The sequence below is a fragment of the Oryzias latipes genome, chromosome 14, assembly GCF_053564925.1.
Source record: "Oryzias latipes strain Hd-rR chromosome 14, Olatipes_Hd-rR_3.1".
Classification (NCBI taxonomy): domain Eukaryota; kingdom Metazoa; phylum Chordata; class Actinopteri; order Beloniformes; family Adrianichthyidae; genus Oryzias; species Oryzias latipes.
In genome coordinates this window covers 9,340,969-9,357,336 of record NC_136250.1, presented here as the reverse complement: position 1 = coordinate 9,357,336, position 16,368 = coordinate 9,340,969, and the positions used below count along the sequence as shown (strand labels likewise).

General features: G+C 38.0%; 1 protein-coding gene across 1 annotated transcript; it reads left to right on the top strand.

Moving 5' to 3' along the window:
* The first annotated feature begins 575 nt into the window (after nucleotides 1–575).
* On the top strand, nucleotides 576–14,889 carry aldh3a2b (aldehyde dehydrogenase 3 family, member A2b). The gene is made up of 11 exons (XM_004076157.5): nucleotides 576–898; nucleotides 3,914–4,076; nucleotides 5,316–5,547; nucleotides 9,279–9,364; nucleotides 9,786–9,994; nucleotides 10,599–10,716; nucleotides 10,825–10,966; nucleotides 11,063–11,229; nucleotides 11,325–11,424; nucleotides 12,472–12,710; nucleotides 14,169–14,889. The coding sequence occupies exons 2-11, from the start codon at nucleotides 3,915–3,917 to the stop codon at nucleotides 14,181–14,183; spliced, it is 1,470 nt and encodes a 489-aa protein (XP_004076205.1). The 5' UTR covers nucleotides 576–898; nucleotide 3,914; the 3' UTR covers nucleotides 14,184–14,889.
* The last annotated feature ends 1,479 nt before the right edge of the window (nucleotides 14,890–16,368 follow it).

Below are 16,368 nucleotides of genomic sequence, written 5' to 3'. Positions count from 1 at the left end.
CATAAGCATGTTTGTGTGTTCCCACATCTGCTAGTTTACACATTTCTAGACTGAACTGACATACAGATAGGTTTTTAGAGTTCTGTCCATCTTGAAATCAGACTTTATTTGTACATTTATGTTATTATTTCAACATTGTTTGAGCTCATTATACCTAGCCTGTTCCAAAGTTTAGTGCCACACACAGAAACCTTTCTTTTTTGTCCTTATCAATTTAATCCTGAAGTACCTACATCCTCTCAGTTTGTAGCCTTCATTTCCTAAGACCTGCTCATGGATACTGCATGGTAGGGTAATTATTTCCCCCTGGCTTTGTATAGAAGTTTGTGGTGTAAAAATCAATAAGATCATACAGTTTTAAAACTGGATTGATAAAATTCATTGTTTGTATGATCAATAAACCAGCTGGGTCGTTTTTGAAGTAAAATTAGAGGATGTAGTGACCTCTAATGAGTATTCCCCCAAATTTCTATACAGAAGGTGAAATATGGTAAAATTAAGGAGCAGTACAATAAATATCTGCTGTTGTGTTCTAAATATAGATTTGTTTATGATTGAAATACTTTTTTAAATGTAGTTTGTATTTGTCTGTGTAGCTTCCAACTTAGTTTGTCATCGATGACAACCCCTAAGAATTTGATTTCAGTGACTCTTTAAATTGAGACATTATTCTTAAATGTGTTGTCAGCTCATCATGTTGTTGGAGAAATGTTTGCTGCTCTTTGCTGCGCCGCGCGCTGGCGAAATCTAGTCCCGCCTGAGGGCGCGTTCCTGGCCGCTGGGGGAGGAACCTAACGGGCGAGGAGGGCTGTCATCACCGATCCGCTCTGCACTGCGGCTCCTCTCACCATCCCGACGGACCAGGAACTCAGAGACTTCCCCAAAAAAACACAGTCAGGTAGGAGCCGAACAAACCCAAAACGAGAGCTTTTTACGCACAAGCCGAGTAGCTACGTCACGCCAATCTGACACGTTGACTTGACGCGGATGGATCCGGGAGCTTTCCTGACGAGCCGTTACAGCAGCGCTGCGTTAGTCTGCGGGCGGAAAGGGTCTGCGATTGGTCCAACAAGGACGATTTAGCTTTTAATCTAATTAAAAAACAGAACGTTGAAGATCCGCTACGGGGTTAGCTGAACCGGATGTTATAAAGTCGTCACTGCTTTGCCTTGTGGTGACCCAGTTGCTGGTGCGTTATGGTGCTCTCCCTACACTCCTGTTACAGCGCATTCATTGTGTACAGAAACAAAGCAGGGTCATTCAGAATGCGTCTCTGCGAAGCAGTCAAAGGAAAACAGCTGAAGTACTTCCCCACTGTTATGCAAGCTTTTCCTTTTGCAACGCATTTCCAATCATCAGAATACCTTTTATCCCGTTTTTGAAATCTCAAGAACACAAAGAAAGAAGAAAAATCGTAAAATTAATAGACTTCTATATATGGGAAATGCTTGTCAAAGAGTTTTTTTCAGACTTCATATAGAAGAGCTTATCAGTGAAGTTCATTAAAAATATTTTAGGATAAAAAAAGCACTACTTGTCGCTGCAGAAATTCTTATTATCAAGCACGGCAGCAGAAGAATCATGATGCAACCACCAAGCAAAACCTTTCACATTCAATGAAAACCAGTCCCCCTTTTGTTTTTTCTAAGGTTAGTGTGATCCATACAGCTGAATCAACAACAAACTAGCGTAAAAGAAAACATTTAAAACTAGAAGGAGCTATATTGCTGAATGAAAATGAAACTTAAAGGGTAACAAAATTAAATTTATTAAAAATAAATGAAAGAAATAATCAAAATTGACCATAAATAAAAGGAAAACAGCACAATAAAAGAGAATATAGTTTTGTGAAAAATGCCAGTGCTGGGTCTCGAACCAGCGAGCTTCTGCACCAAGGATTACCATGCATTTCAATGGAGGCAAAAATCCTGGGAATTCTTGAATATCTTGAAAAGTTCAAGGATTTGAAAGACCAAAAGTCATAGCTGAAAAAGCTGAAAGAGCTGAACATTTTAGTAGTTGAATGGTTAAAATAGCTTAAAAACCGTAGATGGAGTTAAGCGCCAACAAATGGCGGAAGATACTTTATTAAAGAAAGAGAAACAGGAAAACAATGGGTTGAATGCATTCCACTTATCTGGACGTTTCTCCAATTGAACTAACGTGGGCAAGCAATAATGGATTCATCAGTGTGCACACACTGCAATTAAATTGTAAAAATGAGTAACCAGAATTTTTCTACAGTGTGGGAGTCTGATAAAGTTATACAGGAAGCTATAGTCCAAGTGTTTGTTTTTTTTCATGGAGAAAAGCTTTATCTTTTTGCACATGCCTGTGAACTTTTATCTTCACTTTTCAGCTTTACTATCTCTCTGAAGGTATTTAGGATTAAACCTGATTGTAAACCTGATAGAAAGAATTAGTAGAAACTTAGTAATGAAATGGTACATATTTCAAGTGGATTTGTTCCTGAAAACTCAAAGACTGATTTTAGGCTTACAACAAAAACAAAAATACTGTTTTTAGCACGATAAAACTATTTCACAAGGTGGCCCCTGGGTGTGAGTGAGTGTGTAAGTCATATTTAAGTTTTTGTGCAAAACAACATGCCTATTCATGTCTATCTGATTGCACGTGTACCTTTGTTGCATTGGACATCCCTGAGGTTTCTTTTTTTTTTTCCCCAAAAATCCGTCTTTTAGGAGTTTTTCCTTACCGAGAAGGAGGGTCTAAGGGAAGGGATGCCCAGTTTAGCTTAGTCTGTTTTGTGTAGTTTAGCTTTTACCTGTTGAATTCTATGGCTGATGTCATGTTTTTATACAATTATCGGTATGAAGCCAATTGAGACAACTGTTGTTGTAATATTGGGCCATATAAATTAAATTGATTTGAATTGAATTGAAATTTATGAGCTTTCTTAAAAAAGAGAACACAAAAAAAACTGTCTGATCTATGTAGAAAATGATTATCACATTATAATTGTATTACTGTTTCTTAAATTTGGCTTTGATCTCGCTCTTCCATACCAACCTTTCAGAAAAATACTTTACAAGATAAAGTCTCAGATCTATCTGAAATTGGCTTTTTTAAAATATTTTTTAGTACAAAAGAAAATATTTATTATTTATAATATTTATCTCTTAATGAGAGCAGAAATAGCCACTACCAGAGGCTCAATCCTTCACAATAGAAATACATTTCCAACAATGATCCCAAAGGAATTTCCTGCTAACAGAAGTGGGTCAGAAATGCGTTTGGGTGTCATCTGTCACTGGATCTGCTTACATCTCATTCTATTGAACAGTAGTTATTTTAAAGCAACTTTAAACTCTAACATGAGTATATTTGTGTGTTCCCACATCTGCTAGTTTACACATTTCCTGACTGAACTGACATACAGATAGGTTTTCAGAGTTCTGTCCACCTTAAGTAGTTTTATTTTCTATTAAGTTACTTTTTCATCAATGAAAGCAAAGTTTTATTGTTCAGGTGCAGCTAAAACCCTGAAACAAAGCTGTTCTCCCCAAACCAGATTATTTTCCTGTTTTAGAATACAATATTTTCTTATTTCTGCCCCATTCTGATGTCATTTTGTTCAGGTTTTACCTATTCATTTTCCTCTTTTTCAAGTTTGTCTTCGTGATAAATGGGAACTGCAGTATCCATACCTTCACATGTTTGTTACAAAACATTACAAAAAAGTTTTCCTGAAACCCTCTTCTTTATTAACTTAAAATTGATTTTAGTGGCAGACAGAATGAGAATACGAATAATATCCTGTGTTATTATTCTGTCTTTTTACAAATACAATTTTTTTCAAATGGGAAATACCAAAACCACAATGGATGGTTAATCAAACTCCATTTGCTTCCTTTTTTTTCAAACGTCAGATTTTCTTTTTCCTGGTTTGCAGGATGTCCAGGGAACAGCAGGCAGTGGCTCGGGCCAGAAAAGCCTTCAACACTGGCAGGTCCAAACCTCTGGAGTACCGGATCATCCAGCTGAAGAACCTGAAGCGGATGTTTTATGAGAAGCAAAAGATGATTTCAGATGCCATCAAGAAAGACCTTAACAAGGTGAGCGGCCAGTTAAAACCACCAGAATCAACAAACACTGTGAAGTTTTCGAAGCAGTCAGCTTTTAAATACCAACAATACTACTGCAGTTGCATTATGGAAAAATATGAATGAAGAAAAAATAATTAAAAGACGTTGCCACTTTTTGCAATAATTTTTTCTTCTGCAGTTTGTTTTATTCTGCACCAATTTCTGGCGTATTAACTCATTTACTTTCAAATGTGTCCAGCATTCCAGATCCGATATGTTTGTCTAGTACTTTATATTCCTTCTACTTTTGCTTCATCATAACATCAAAAACACTCATCAAATGTCACTTGATTGACATTCTGCTCACAGTTTTGCAGTCACATGTTGTGAGCTGCCCAGATCCAGCTCCCCTGGAGCAACTGTGGGACATTAACCGGAAAATAAGAAAAGGGGGATCTGAACCGTTCTAACTTGGACTTGAACCAGTGGCCATTAATGGGAGATCTAAAATTGTAATCACTGACACTTTCTTGTCCTGACAAGGCTTTTGGAGTGCGAGGTTCAGGTGAACTAATATTTAAGCCAATGAAACACTCACAAAGCAAACAATCCAGACAAAAACTCGCTCCTCTTCCCAAAAAGCAAGGCTGCACAATCTCTGTGATGGTTCAGATGCCTATCTTTAAAATTTTGACAAAAAGAATTGTTCAAACTCATATTGAGTTTGTTATAAGGCAAACAGCCTAGGGTGTCGATAGAATCTTTTAAAATATTTTTTTCTTTTTATTTATTTTTTTTTTTTTGATTGTTTGCATGTGTGTGTGTTGTAATGCAAACACAAAACAAAAACAACAAAAAACATTGTTGGGAAAAAAGAATTCTGAAAAAAAGAGGAAATATTTGCCATTGGACACCCACAAACAATGCTCTTGAAATTCAGGTTTATAGTTGGGGACTTTGATATTGTTTTTTTTTTTCTAATTTGGCTCTAAAATAAACCACCCCCTCTTTGCTGATGCTCATTTTTTTTCCTATGTTAGATGTTTTTCTGTCACAGATTAGCAGCTAATATTGGCAATGCTAAAACGTTTTAGCTTGGATTTGGAGGGAGAGCTCAGTCATTTCTTTCAAATAATAAAAGACTTAGCAGAATCAACAAGGTGCATTTACAGGAAGAACCCTAACCTGTATGATATTCCAAGAACCTTATGGATGCCTACGCACCATGCACACAGTAGAATACCAGTAGTTGTTTTTCTTTATCCTCAGAGCGTGGAGGTGACACAGCTCCATGAGACCCTGGGCATTGAGAGTGAGATTGACCTGACCATCAGGAAGCTGAAGGACTGGGCAGCCCCTCGGCCTGTGGAGAAGAACTTACTGACCATGTCAGACACCGTGTACGTCCATCCAGAGCCGCTTGGGGTGGTGCTGATCATCGGAGCCTGGAACTACCCCTGGGCTGTCACTGTTGGGCCACTAATCGGAGCCATAGCTGCAGGTACTGTAACTTGCTGGGCATGTGGGGAAAACTAAAATGATGTCAGATTTTAACATAATGTCCTTGTAAATCTAGAGCCGAAATATGCAGCTTGTGTCTGATGGTAACGTCCATTTTCAAACAAACACAAGAAAGCCAAACCATTGCTCACTGACATATGCATTTTCTTGCTGACTGTAGTCTTTTAACTTGTATCTAATTCCCTGTTTTTGGTCCCAGTATTGCAACTGTCACGCTTTTTTTCCATCGTCATGATTTGTGGATCGCGGTTTATTCTGACCTTTGTGACACAATCATGTGAGAGGAGTTTTAAAGATTGTAGTCATGGTTTCCAAAAAAAAAAGGTGTTGCAGAGCAACTTAAACTAACGTACAATGTCTAATACTCTGAGTTTTTAAAAATCACGCCAATGGATGATTTGTCTTTTTTCTCAAAAGTTCCAAATTGAATATTTTGAATCACTTGTGCAGATTTTTGCCTGTTTAGCAGGAAATGTCTTATACCTATTGCTCATTTGCAATATTGGTTTATGAAAATGTGGTGCTGTGTGCAAATGTGCTAAGACTTAAACCCACAGGGCCAGAGGAATGCAAATCATGCAGAAAGTTTGTCCAAAGTGGACTTTGTGCCACGCTCTTCCAATATCAGATCTTACACAAATGTTTATGTCAGTGCAGTGGGTCAAAAGTCTCAGATAAACCAATATGCAATTCAGATTATAAAGTTAAAACTTTTAAGTCAAAGGTTACTAATCTTTTTAAACATAATATGCACATTTCTTAAACAAAGATTTTTATTTTTTGTATTTTTTTGAGTTCTAAATCATTGCAAAATTGGCATCAATGTTTTGTGGATCAGATCTTTTAATTCAAAATGTCAGCAGAAACAGCCAGTAAAGCAGATAAACACAAAAAACAGATAAAGTTTGATGTAACAGACAGGTGAAAGGTCGTGCTGTCACTGCAATTGTAATGTGTCTGTGTGCAGCAAACAGTCAAATCATAGTGCAAGTCTGCAGCACTAAGCTGTGCACCTCAAATAAAAACAGCCATGCATCGAATGAATCTTTTAAAGATCAATAAAGCAGGAAAGTGAAGCTGCAACATTCCAACAAAAATCAGCCTGCTATGTTAGCTTGTGAGGAACAGAGATGATGTTCCTGGGTCAATTTGATGTATGAGGTATGTTAAGTGTTAAGAGGATGTTAAGTGACTCAGAGAATCAGCAAACTTTTTTTTACAGTAAGATCTTGAAGGCTAAAAACATAATATTCTATTTTCCAATGATTTCATAGATTCAGAAATGCAATAAAAAATGACAATTGTTTCTACAAATACAGGATGAAAACAGAGTATTAGTTGGTCAATAATGCTTCATTAAAGAATAAATAAATAAGCATGAGAAAGAATTACTGTGAAATTATGAGATAAACAGTCTGCTATGATTGTGTCATGTGAGGTTGTGAAAGTTATTAGTTCTTGGTCTCAGATTTTGTCAAATAAATTTCCCGTCAAAATGCGACTTATAGTCCAGTGCGACTTATCTCTGTTTTTTTCTACTTTATAATGCATTTTTGGGCTGGTGCGACTTATACTCCGCCGCGACTTATAGTCCGGAAAATACGGTATTCAGTTTATGCTCATTTTGTGCAGATTTGATTTGTATGGAAACAATTAAGACTACGGGTGAGCCAAAATATCGATATGGTAATATTTAGTCCCGCGATTGATTCTCGATGCGTCTTCATCAAGTATCGACCTTTTATTTACGTTTAGAGACCCTGTAAAACGTTATATTAGGCTTTGTTGTATACGTTATATTGTACCTAATGCTCAATTCCGATTTTTTGAAAAAATCCGATTTTTTTGCAAGGCCGTTCACATTTCCAATTAAATGCGAATTTTTGTGATCTCCTGTGTAACCGTGAAATGACCCTGAAGTGACCCGCATGCGCAGAAGAGTACTCAACGGTGAACGACATCACTCGTTGTTTGCGGAAGTGGCTAACGTTAACAATGGATGTCAACAACAGTGTTGTCAAAGCGGAGCTCTTTTTGCATTATTACATTTATTTTCACGAAAAAGCCAGCACAATAACAATCTTCTCATTTTAAGAAGGCATTGGAGCCGGGATCGTCTGGACCCACTGTTGTGGAACGTGGTTGTGTATGTGCTGGGGCAGTGTGCACATGTGTGTGTGTAAGAGACAAGAGAAAGCGCGTGCAGGGAGGTAGAGAATGAGGGGGGCAGTGGGGGCGCGCATTCATGTTGTGTGTTAGGGAGGAAGGAGAACGGTAATAAAAGAAGGCGTCCCCCAGAATAAATGCTATTGACTCTTTATTAACCCGTTCTGGAGAATCTAAGGGTCCGAACGGGTAAGTGAACCCCGGAGGAGGATCCAGCTTGGGTCCCCCCGCGCTTCTGTCCACGGTCGGAAAGGGAGGAAAAAAAGTAAACGCGGGGAAGGTTCAACATCACGGCCGGATGCGAAAAGAGCCCTCGAGTTTGGCCTGAATAGAGCTGTCACCCCAAATATTAATCCAATTGGTGGCCTCGCTTCCTTTCCACTGACTGGTCTCAGCAGCATAATTCGCCAAGGTTGTTGTTTATGTTCTAGTTCCCGCCTACTTCAACGCAGAATTATGATTTTTGCAGCGTACCGATGACGTACGGATCGGATTCATGTGGCCTGGTCGGTCAGACGGCGGTCGCATTTCAAAAGATCGGATACGTATCGGATTCAGGACCACATACCCAAGTGGCCTGGGTCACATTTGAAAAGATCGGATCTGTGTCGCACAGACTGTCATAAAAAGAATCGGAATTGGGTTGTTTCAGCCTGCAGCGTGAACGTAGCCTTAATCATCCTGTGGTTAGACGACTCTTCGGAGGGTCGATAGGGGGTGGCCGTTGCGAGATTGGCTGTCGCGGACGGACGAAAAAGAGTACACAGTCAAACAAAAATGGCGCTGGGGAAAAACAAGGAAAATAGCGAGAGCAGCAAGTTAAAAGATCACCCGGAGTTGTGTGAGAAAGCCGTGGCAGTTGCTGGCTGTAAGCCGACACACCCCGGCGTGGATACCTTTTTCCAGGCGAAGCTACCACCGTCTTCTGCGAGAGCAGAGGCCATGACAAACGGGATTGCTGTTTAAATGTACTAGTACTAGGAGCTCCGTCCCTGCAGCGAGGTGGAGAACGAGGGATTTGGCTTTTTATTTAACGCATTTTTATTTGGTTATACTGAAAAAATGATCCCTGCACTGTATGCCCAGACCAGAGCTATGGTTGAGATGGAAACAGCAGAAAGAGTGGCATCCCTGCCCTTAGACCCCCCCCCCCCCTCTTCTCAAAGCAGCGGCAGACGAGCGGCGTCTTGAACACATTCAGCAATGTTACACAAAAGTCTGTTATTCATTACACCAAATAGGACACAAGTCGTTCATTATTATTGTGTTTAAAAACTAAAAAAATAAATGTGGAACTATTTTTCAAAAAAACAGTTTGTCAAGTTCTTCTTTCCTAAAGTTTGATACATTGTGAGTTGTTAGAGAAGCTATATATTGATTATCACATTATCGCCATATCGTGATAGTATTTTTATCGTGAGCAATAAAAATACTATTAGTGATTCCCAGCCCTAATTAAGATGTAATATGATGGGTTAAAAAAATATAATTTCCATGTCATAATCATATTGCATTATTACATGCTTTTCTCATCTACCTGTTCAGGTAATGCCGCTGTAGTGAAGCCTTCAGAAGTCTGTGTTCACACTGCAAAAGTCATGGAGGACCTGCTGCCAATTTATATTGACAAAGTAAGGATGACTTGCAAAAAAATCACAGAAAGAAATGTGTTAATCGCTGAGCAATTTCATTTTTTTTCCACATTAGGAAATTACCATAAAGCAAAAAGTTTTTATTAAAAGAATTGTGTTTGAAGACATTTACAGAAAATGAAAATATAATGGACACAGAAAAAGCCCAGTTTTTATCACTTTAATCCCTTCACAAGCCCTCTGCCTTTTTTCTTTTTTTCTAACTTTTATGTATCCAGGCAGGACAGATTTGGGGAAATATTCTTATTTTCAATTGTGGCCTGGCAAAAGGCAAGCTGTTTTTAGAAATGGAAAGAGAATCATTAAAAAAGTGATAGTGTATTAAATCTTAAATGCATCCTTAAATCATCAATTTGCATCGTAACAAAAATAAAAATCCCTCTTTTTTCCTGTGTGTCAGGAGCTTTACCCTGTGGTGACAGGGGGGGTGCCAGAGACCCAGGAATTGCTGCGCCAGAGGTTTGACCACATTTTCTACACCGGCAACAGCATGGTGGGGAAACTGATCATGGAGGCCGCCGCCAAAAACCTGACACCGGTTACCTTGGAGCTGGGCGGCAAGAGTCCATGCTACATTGACAAGAACTGTGACATCACTATAGCCTGCAGGTCAGGGTCATAACGGGGTTCTAAAATTTGACAGAATGGGTGGACCAGGAGCAGATGTGTGGAGTGTTTGGATAATCCACCTCATGGAATGTCAACAAAAACTTTCTTTATTTTTATTGGAAATTAATATACTTATTTTAAAACAGACCATTTTGATCGCAGTTTAAGGAGTTTTTGCTACAAAACTGTGACTTTTGCTCTTATTTTAGGGCCAATTGTGCTAATGGCCTTTGGAGAAATGCTGCGTTCATGGAATGTTGGAAAGATTGGAAAAATTAATGTCAGCATGAATGTCAGAAAAACAAAACATTTACCAACACCAAATAAATGCAAAATAATTGTCTGCACTTAAACAAAAGTCAATTTATTTATTAGTGCGCCATCTATGGGGAGACACCAGAATTACAGGGAAAATTAACCATCAACTAGGATTAAACATTTTAAGGATCTGCTTTCGGCTCCCTCAACTCTGCATTAAAATTTTCTTAATAAATCATAGTAATAGTATCTTTTTATAATAGCAAAAGATGCTTTTTCAAATCGAGGTTGTAGTGTCTCTACTTCCTGCTATCAACTTAATGTTTTTACTTTGCTCTCTGTTCAGGCGCACTGCGTGGGGCAAGTACACAAACTGTGGTCAGACGTGCATTGCCCCAGATTACATTCTTTGTGAGCCCAGCATGCAAGACCGGATCATTGAAGAAATCAAAAAGGCCCTTAAGGTGCTAAAGACATGAAAATACAAAATCTTTAAGTCTGGAGTTGTTTGAAAGAAAAGTCAATAAAAATTCTCCAAAACTTTTACGCCAATTGTGAATTCTCTTCTGCAGGAGTTCTACACAGATAACCCAAAGACCTGCGCTGACTACGGCCGCATCATCAATCAGCGCCACTTTAAAAGGATCATGAACATGTTGGACGACTGCACCATCGCTGCAGGAGGAGAAAATGACGAAGCCAACTGCTACATAGGTCATTTTATCAGAGAGCTGACACTTTTCATCAAAGTAGTTCTTCTGAAAGATGTTTGTTTCATTTGTTGTAATGTTTTTTTGTGTTTGTGTTTAGCTCCCACTGTTCTGCGGGATGTAAAACCTGAGGCCAAAGTGATGCAGGAGGAAATATTTGGACCTTTGCTTCCCATCATAACTGTCGGTGGAGTTGATGAAGCAATCGAGTTCATAAATAAAGGAGAGAAACCTTTGGCTCTTTATGTCTTCTCATCAGATAACAAGGTAATATTTCAGTTATTTTCAATAAAATACAGTCAAATGTTAACAATAAAAAAGCAAACATTTTAAGTTACAGTTCAGTGTTTATTTTCTCTTAGGTTATCGACAGAATAAGAGATGAAACTTCCAGTGGAGGCTTTGTGGCCAACGACTGTCTAGTTCACTATTCTATCAGCTCGCTGCCTTTTGGAGGAGTGGGTGAGTAAACACAGGAAGAAAGCACACTCTGCTCCAAGGAGTTTTTCTATTGTGTTTATCTTGAGTTTATTACTGTAGCTATTACGTGAAAGAAAGAAACGGGCAGGAAGGCATAGTTTAAACATTAGCGTTTGGAGTGCCCTCTCATGTGCAAAAAAAAAATAAGCTCTCGGCAAAAACATAGGGATGGAGTTTAAAGAACAACACAGAACTGTGCAAAGCCTGCCAGGCTAATTCACTCCTGAAAGACCCACTCTGATGATGTTTTTGGTGTGTTTTCAACTTGTTCTTGTGGCTATTACATATGATGGAGACCTTACATAAAGAAAAATTAGCTTAAAATTGCATTTCTAAGTATTCGTTTATTTTAACTGTTATTAATCGGGAGCAGCTGAAAAAATGCTCTTTGAAAAGGCTTGTAGTTGTATTGTAGAAGCTACAATCGGCAGACCACCAGCTCCCTTTCTGATGCATCCTCTTGCAGACAAAAAGATCCATGCAGGTCTAGGTTTTCCTTGCCTGAGCTAGCATCTGACTCAAAACTGTACAGCTGGATAACTACATTATTGCTCGCCATTTTTGCTCCACCGGGTGTTAGGGGCTGTAAGCTAACAGGAGAGAGTGTAAACAGATAGGTGATGGGATGTAAGAGTGAGCTGCAGTAGTTTATTTCCAATAAACGGCTGCAGCTCTGCTCTGTCCTGGAATATGACAAAAGTTTCTTGATTTTTGGCTAAAAATGGCATAATCATATTTAAAAGACAACTGGGAACACTTTTACACTAGATCAAAATATGATTGGACTTTTAAGGACAGGAATAATACATGTCGGATAAAGAAAAGGCAACTTTTCCAATTGGTTTTATTCCAGTCGGTCATGACGCTCTCAGAAGCTGGACTGTATATGAAACCAGTTTTAGATAATGCAAAACTATGGTGACACGATAAGCAATAAGCAACACTAAATCAACCTGGCATTTTCTAAACAACAAGTAAAGTTGAGGTCAAACTCCATTGTCTTCTCCATCCTTTATTTTTCACGAACAGGGAACAGTGGTATGGGCTGCTACCACGGCAAGTACAGCTTTGACCAGCTGAGCCACCTGCGTGGATGTCTCATCAAGAAACTCAACATGGAGGGCGTCAACAATGTGCGCTACCCTCCTCACACACCTAAGAAGCTGAGCTGGGCGCGCTTTATCCTCCTAAAGTCCTCAAGCCTGGGCTGGATAGGTCGCATGGCGATGCTGGCGATTCTGGTTGTGGTGGCTGCTGTGGCACTCCAGGTACAAGGGGATATGTACACAGCATTACTATACATGGCATGTTTCAAAAATAATGCTTGTATAAAAATCTGTGATTCTTGCAGATCTACAATGCACATAATGTGTCTAGTTAGACAAAATAATAATTTCCCACTATTTCCCATCTGCAGCACAAAGCAAGGAAAGAAAGACATAAAAAGTAGTACCACAACTGCATGGAAAAACCTAAAAAGTAATATTCCATGTGTACAGATTTTAGTAAACATTTGTTTTTAAAAAGCAGAAATTTAGAGCAGCAAACATGCTCATTTAATAAAACCCAAATGAAAAGCTATTTCTCCGTTGTGTGAAGTCTAAATAATGTTTCTCTAGAATTTATTTAAAAAATCCATTTTATTTGCAAGTCTGCTACAGGCTAGACTCCTCGCATCAGTCAGATTTCCGCAAAAACAAAATGTTTAAAGACCTTCTCCAATTAAAATCATGTTTTTGGTGTTTTTAACATGTTCTTGTGAGATTTTTATCAAAATGGAGGACTTTATTATTAAGTAAATTAACCTTAGATTAATCTCAAAATTGCATTTCTGAGTAGTTCATTGTTGAAATTGTTGTGAATCAGGAGCAGATGAAAAAAGCAGTTTGAAAAAGAGCTTATTTTTTATATAAAAAATACGCTGGGGATGCTCCGTGCCCACAGTCTGCCCACAACTTAGAAGTGAAATTCTATTGAACTACTGTCGCTCTGCAGAAACTTTGCCAGTAAAACGGCAGTTGTTGTTTTTTTTAATTTTGGCTATAAATGACATAATTCTAATTAAAAGACCACTGAGAATATTTCTAAAATAGATCAGAGGGTCTAAAAATAACAGAAGACTACTTTAACAATTTAGTCCCATCCCCGTCCTTTGGTAAGAATTTGTCCGTTTGTCTTGTATTTTTGGATTAAATGGTTGTTCTGACCTCTTGACCTACTTCATAAATTAGCTACTTAAGATTTCTGCCACAGCATCACTTTGTAAGAACTGTGTACAATTTTTTAGCAGCATATTTCATCTGAAAGAGATAAAATGTCGGTGGGAAAAAGGACAAAAATCAACACACATATCTAAATAAGGAGTTTGCAGGTTTTAAAGAGTAAATCATTATATTACACATTCCTTGGGATTATTTAATCAATGTTTAAATAATTTACACATGTTGAGGGAGAATGACAACATTCCTAATTTTCTGTTGTAGGCATTGATTTTTAGAAAGCTTTTTTGGTGGGTTTAAACTATCATTTTGCAGTTTTTTGTGTTTTATTTAAATTTATATAAGTGTATGTCATGTAAAAACACAGTTTTATTTTTTGCTACTCTGTATACCTTTACATTTCTCTCCTTATCCTGGTGTTTTATGTCAGGCAAAAGCCAGCTAAAAATGTTAATATACATAATTTTATGATCCAACATCCAAAAACTAAACCTATTTGTTTTTCAGAGATATCTTCACTGAAGACGTCCTGCGGCATCCCACACAGCAAGTCGACTGTCTTCTCTGCATATTAATTCAAATCAGCATCTACAGAAATATACAGGATGATTTCAATGTTGCCTTAATCATTGTAACATTTCAACATTAGAAGTGTCATGGGTTACAGTCTAGAAAACACTTATTAAGAGAAGCATTTATTGTCATGTAAGGCTCTTGGGTTTATACTCTGCATGGCTGTGACCCTTTCATTTCAAACCTGTTAGATCAGGTTTGCCACATTTTCTTTCATGTATTGTTATACAACATTTAAATAATAGTTTTAAATGAAGTAAATAGTTCTTTTTAAGCTACTGTGTTGTTCACAGTACACTGTCAGATTTAAGAAAAAGAATGTTGACATGAAGGGCTGGAAAAATGAAGTTAGTCTGTTTTTTTACTGTGCTGCTTGCAGCTCATGTTGACTATAATCTCTGTCATGGATGGATTAACAGTTAACTTGACGTTAGCCTTATAGTTTGTGTTCTTTCCCTGATTCATCATCATATGTAGGATCACTTTATCTGGTCTTCCTAAACACATCAAAGGCCTTCAACACTTTTTAATAGAAATTGTTTTGTGATCAGTTTAAACGGATAAAATGTGATTATATCCTCAACATTTCAAGTTTTTTTAATGATTAAATATGTATTTTCATTCAAAAAGTAAAATAAATTTATTGATATTTGCATTTGTTGCTGACTTTTTTTTAATTAAATAGGCAGGAGAAAGCTAAGAAAGTGGGATGGAAGGCTGATTAAAAATGATGTCTTGCAACAAAAAATGTTTTTGTTCCTTTTTTTAATTTTTTGTTTGCCAAAAATAACTGGTCATATTTTACATTTGTGTTTTAAATATTGGACAATGACATCAATGTAAAAATCTTTAGTTAGTATACTTTTTTCTTTTTATATATTAAGTACAAAAACATTTGGCATATAGTGATTACATATGAGGAACACCTTGGAAATAATAGGCTGAACATGTTTTCTTTACCAAACATTTCTTATACCGATGAGTCTAACAAAGTATTCTAAAGCATTCCTATAAGATGATGTTGGTGCACACTGACATGATAGCATGCTGCAGCTGCTGTTGAACTGATATCTGATAACCTTGAAGACCATCCGACTACAGCAAACCCATTGTCCATTTTCAGCCAATCATTTTGGGATCACATTGTGCATCATCCTGCCACCATAGAATGGCTGCATTGTACTCACAAAGAATAGGAGCAGGTTTTAGTGTTGAAACTATTCTTGATGGACCTGGAATATGGCAACAGAAAAAAAATATCTCCATGCAATTCACCAACATAAACTGCAAATGTTGTTAAGGCTTTAATTTATGCCCTCTTAAGATCAGACACCTTTTTTTCCAGTCTTCCATTGTTTTAGTCCTGTGTTAACTGTAGTGTCAGCTTCATCAGTCTAAAGGTTTAGTTACCTGAGAGTAAACCCCTGTATGAGGAGGTCCAGCAGGTCCACTCAGTCAGGGTCAGAAGCACTGTATCAAAGGGGGAACTAACACCCCTGAGTATTTTATTTTTATTTTATTTAACTAGGAAAGTCCCATTGAGATTAAAAAACTCTTTTTTAAGGGAGTCCTGGCCAAGCGGCAGCAGCGACTAAAATACAGTTACATAATTACAAAGAGCAAAATAACATGAAATAACAAACCAATTATGAAAAACAAGTGCATGTTTTGGAGTCAGCCTCGAGACCTCTCAGTTTAACTTTAAAAGCATTCAAGGAAATCCACTCTGTCAACTTCCAGTCCTTCTGCAACATGTTCCATGCATAAGGTGCAGAGGTTCGGTGCGAGCAACTGGAACAGAGAGCAACACATGATCATGTGAACGAAGAGAATAAAAATCAGCCCTTCTCTGTGACAGTAAGGAACAGATGTAGGTCGGCAGTAGTCCAAGCAGTGCCTTTTAAATGAAAGTGTACCAATGAGTCCTCCTCCGTATGGCCAGGGCAGGCCAACCCACTCGAGAATACAACTCACAGTGATATTTCCCACCTAGGTTCAATGCTGTAGGACTTGACCCAGCAACCCTGTACCCGGAGATCCATCCATGTCGTAGTGTACTCAAACGAGCTCCTGCGATGATGTTCAAACGTTCAAACTGAAGCATGTTAACCACGGCTGTGGCTGTGATGTAACT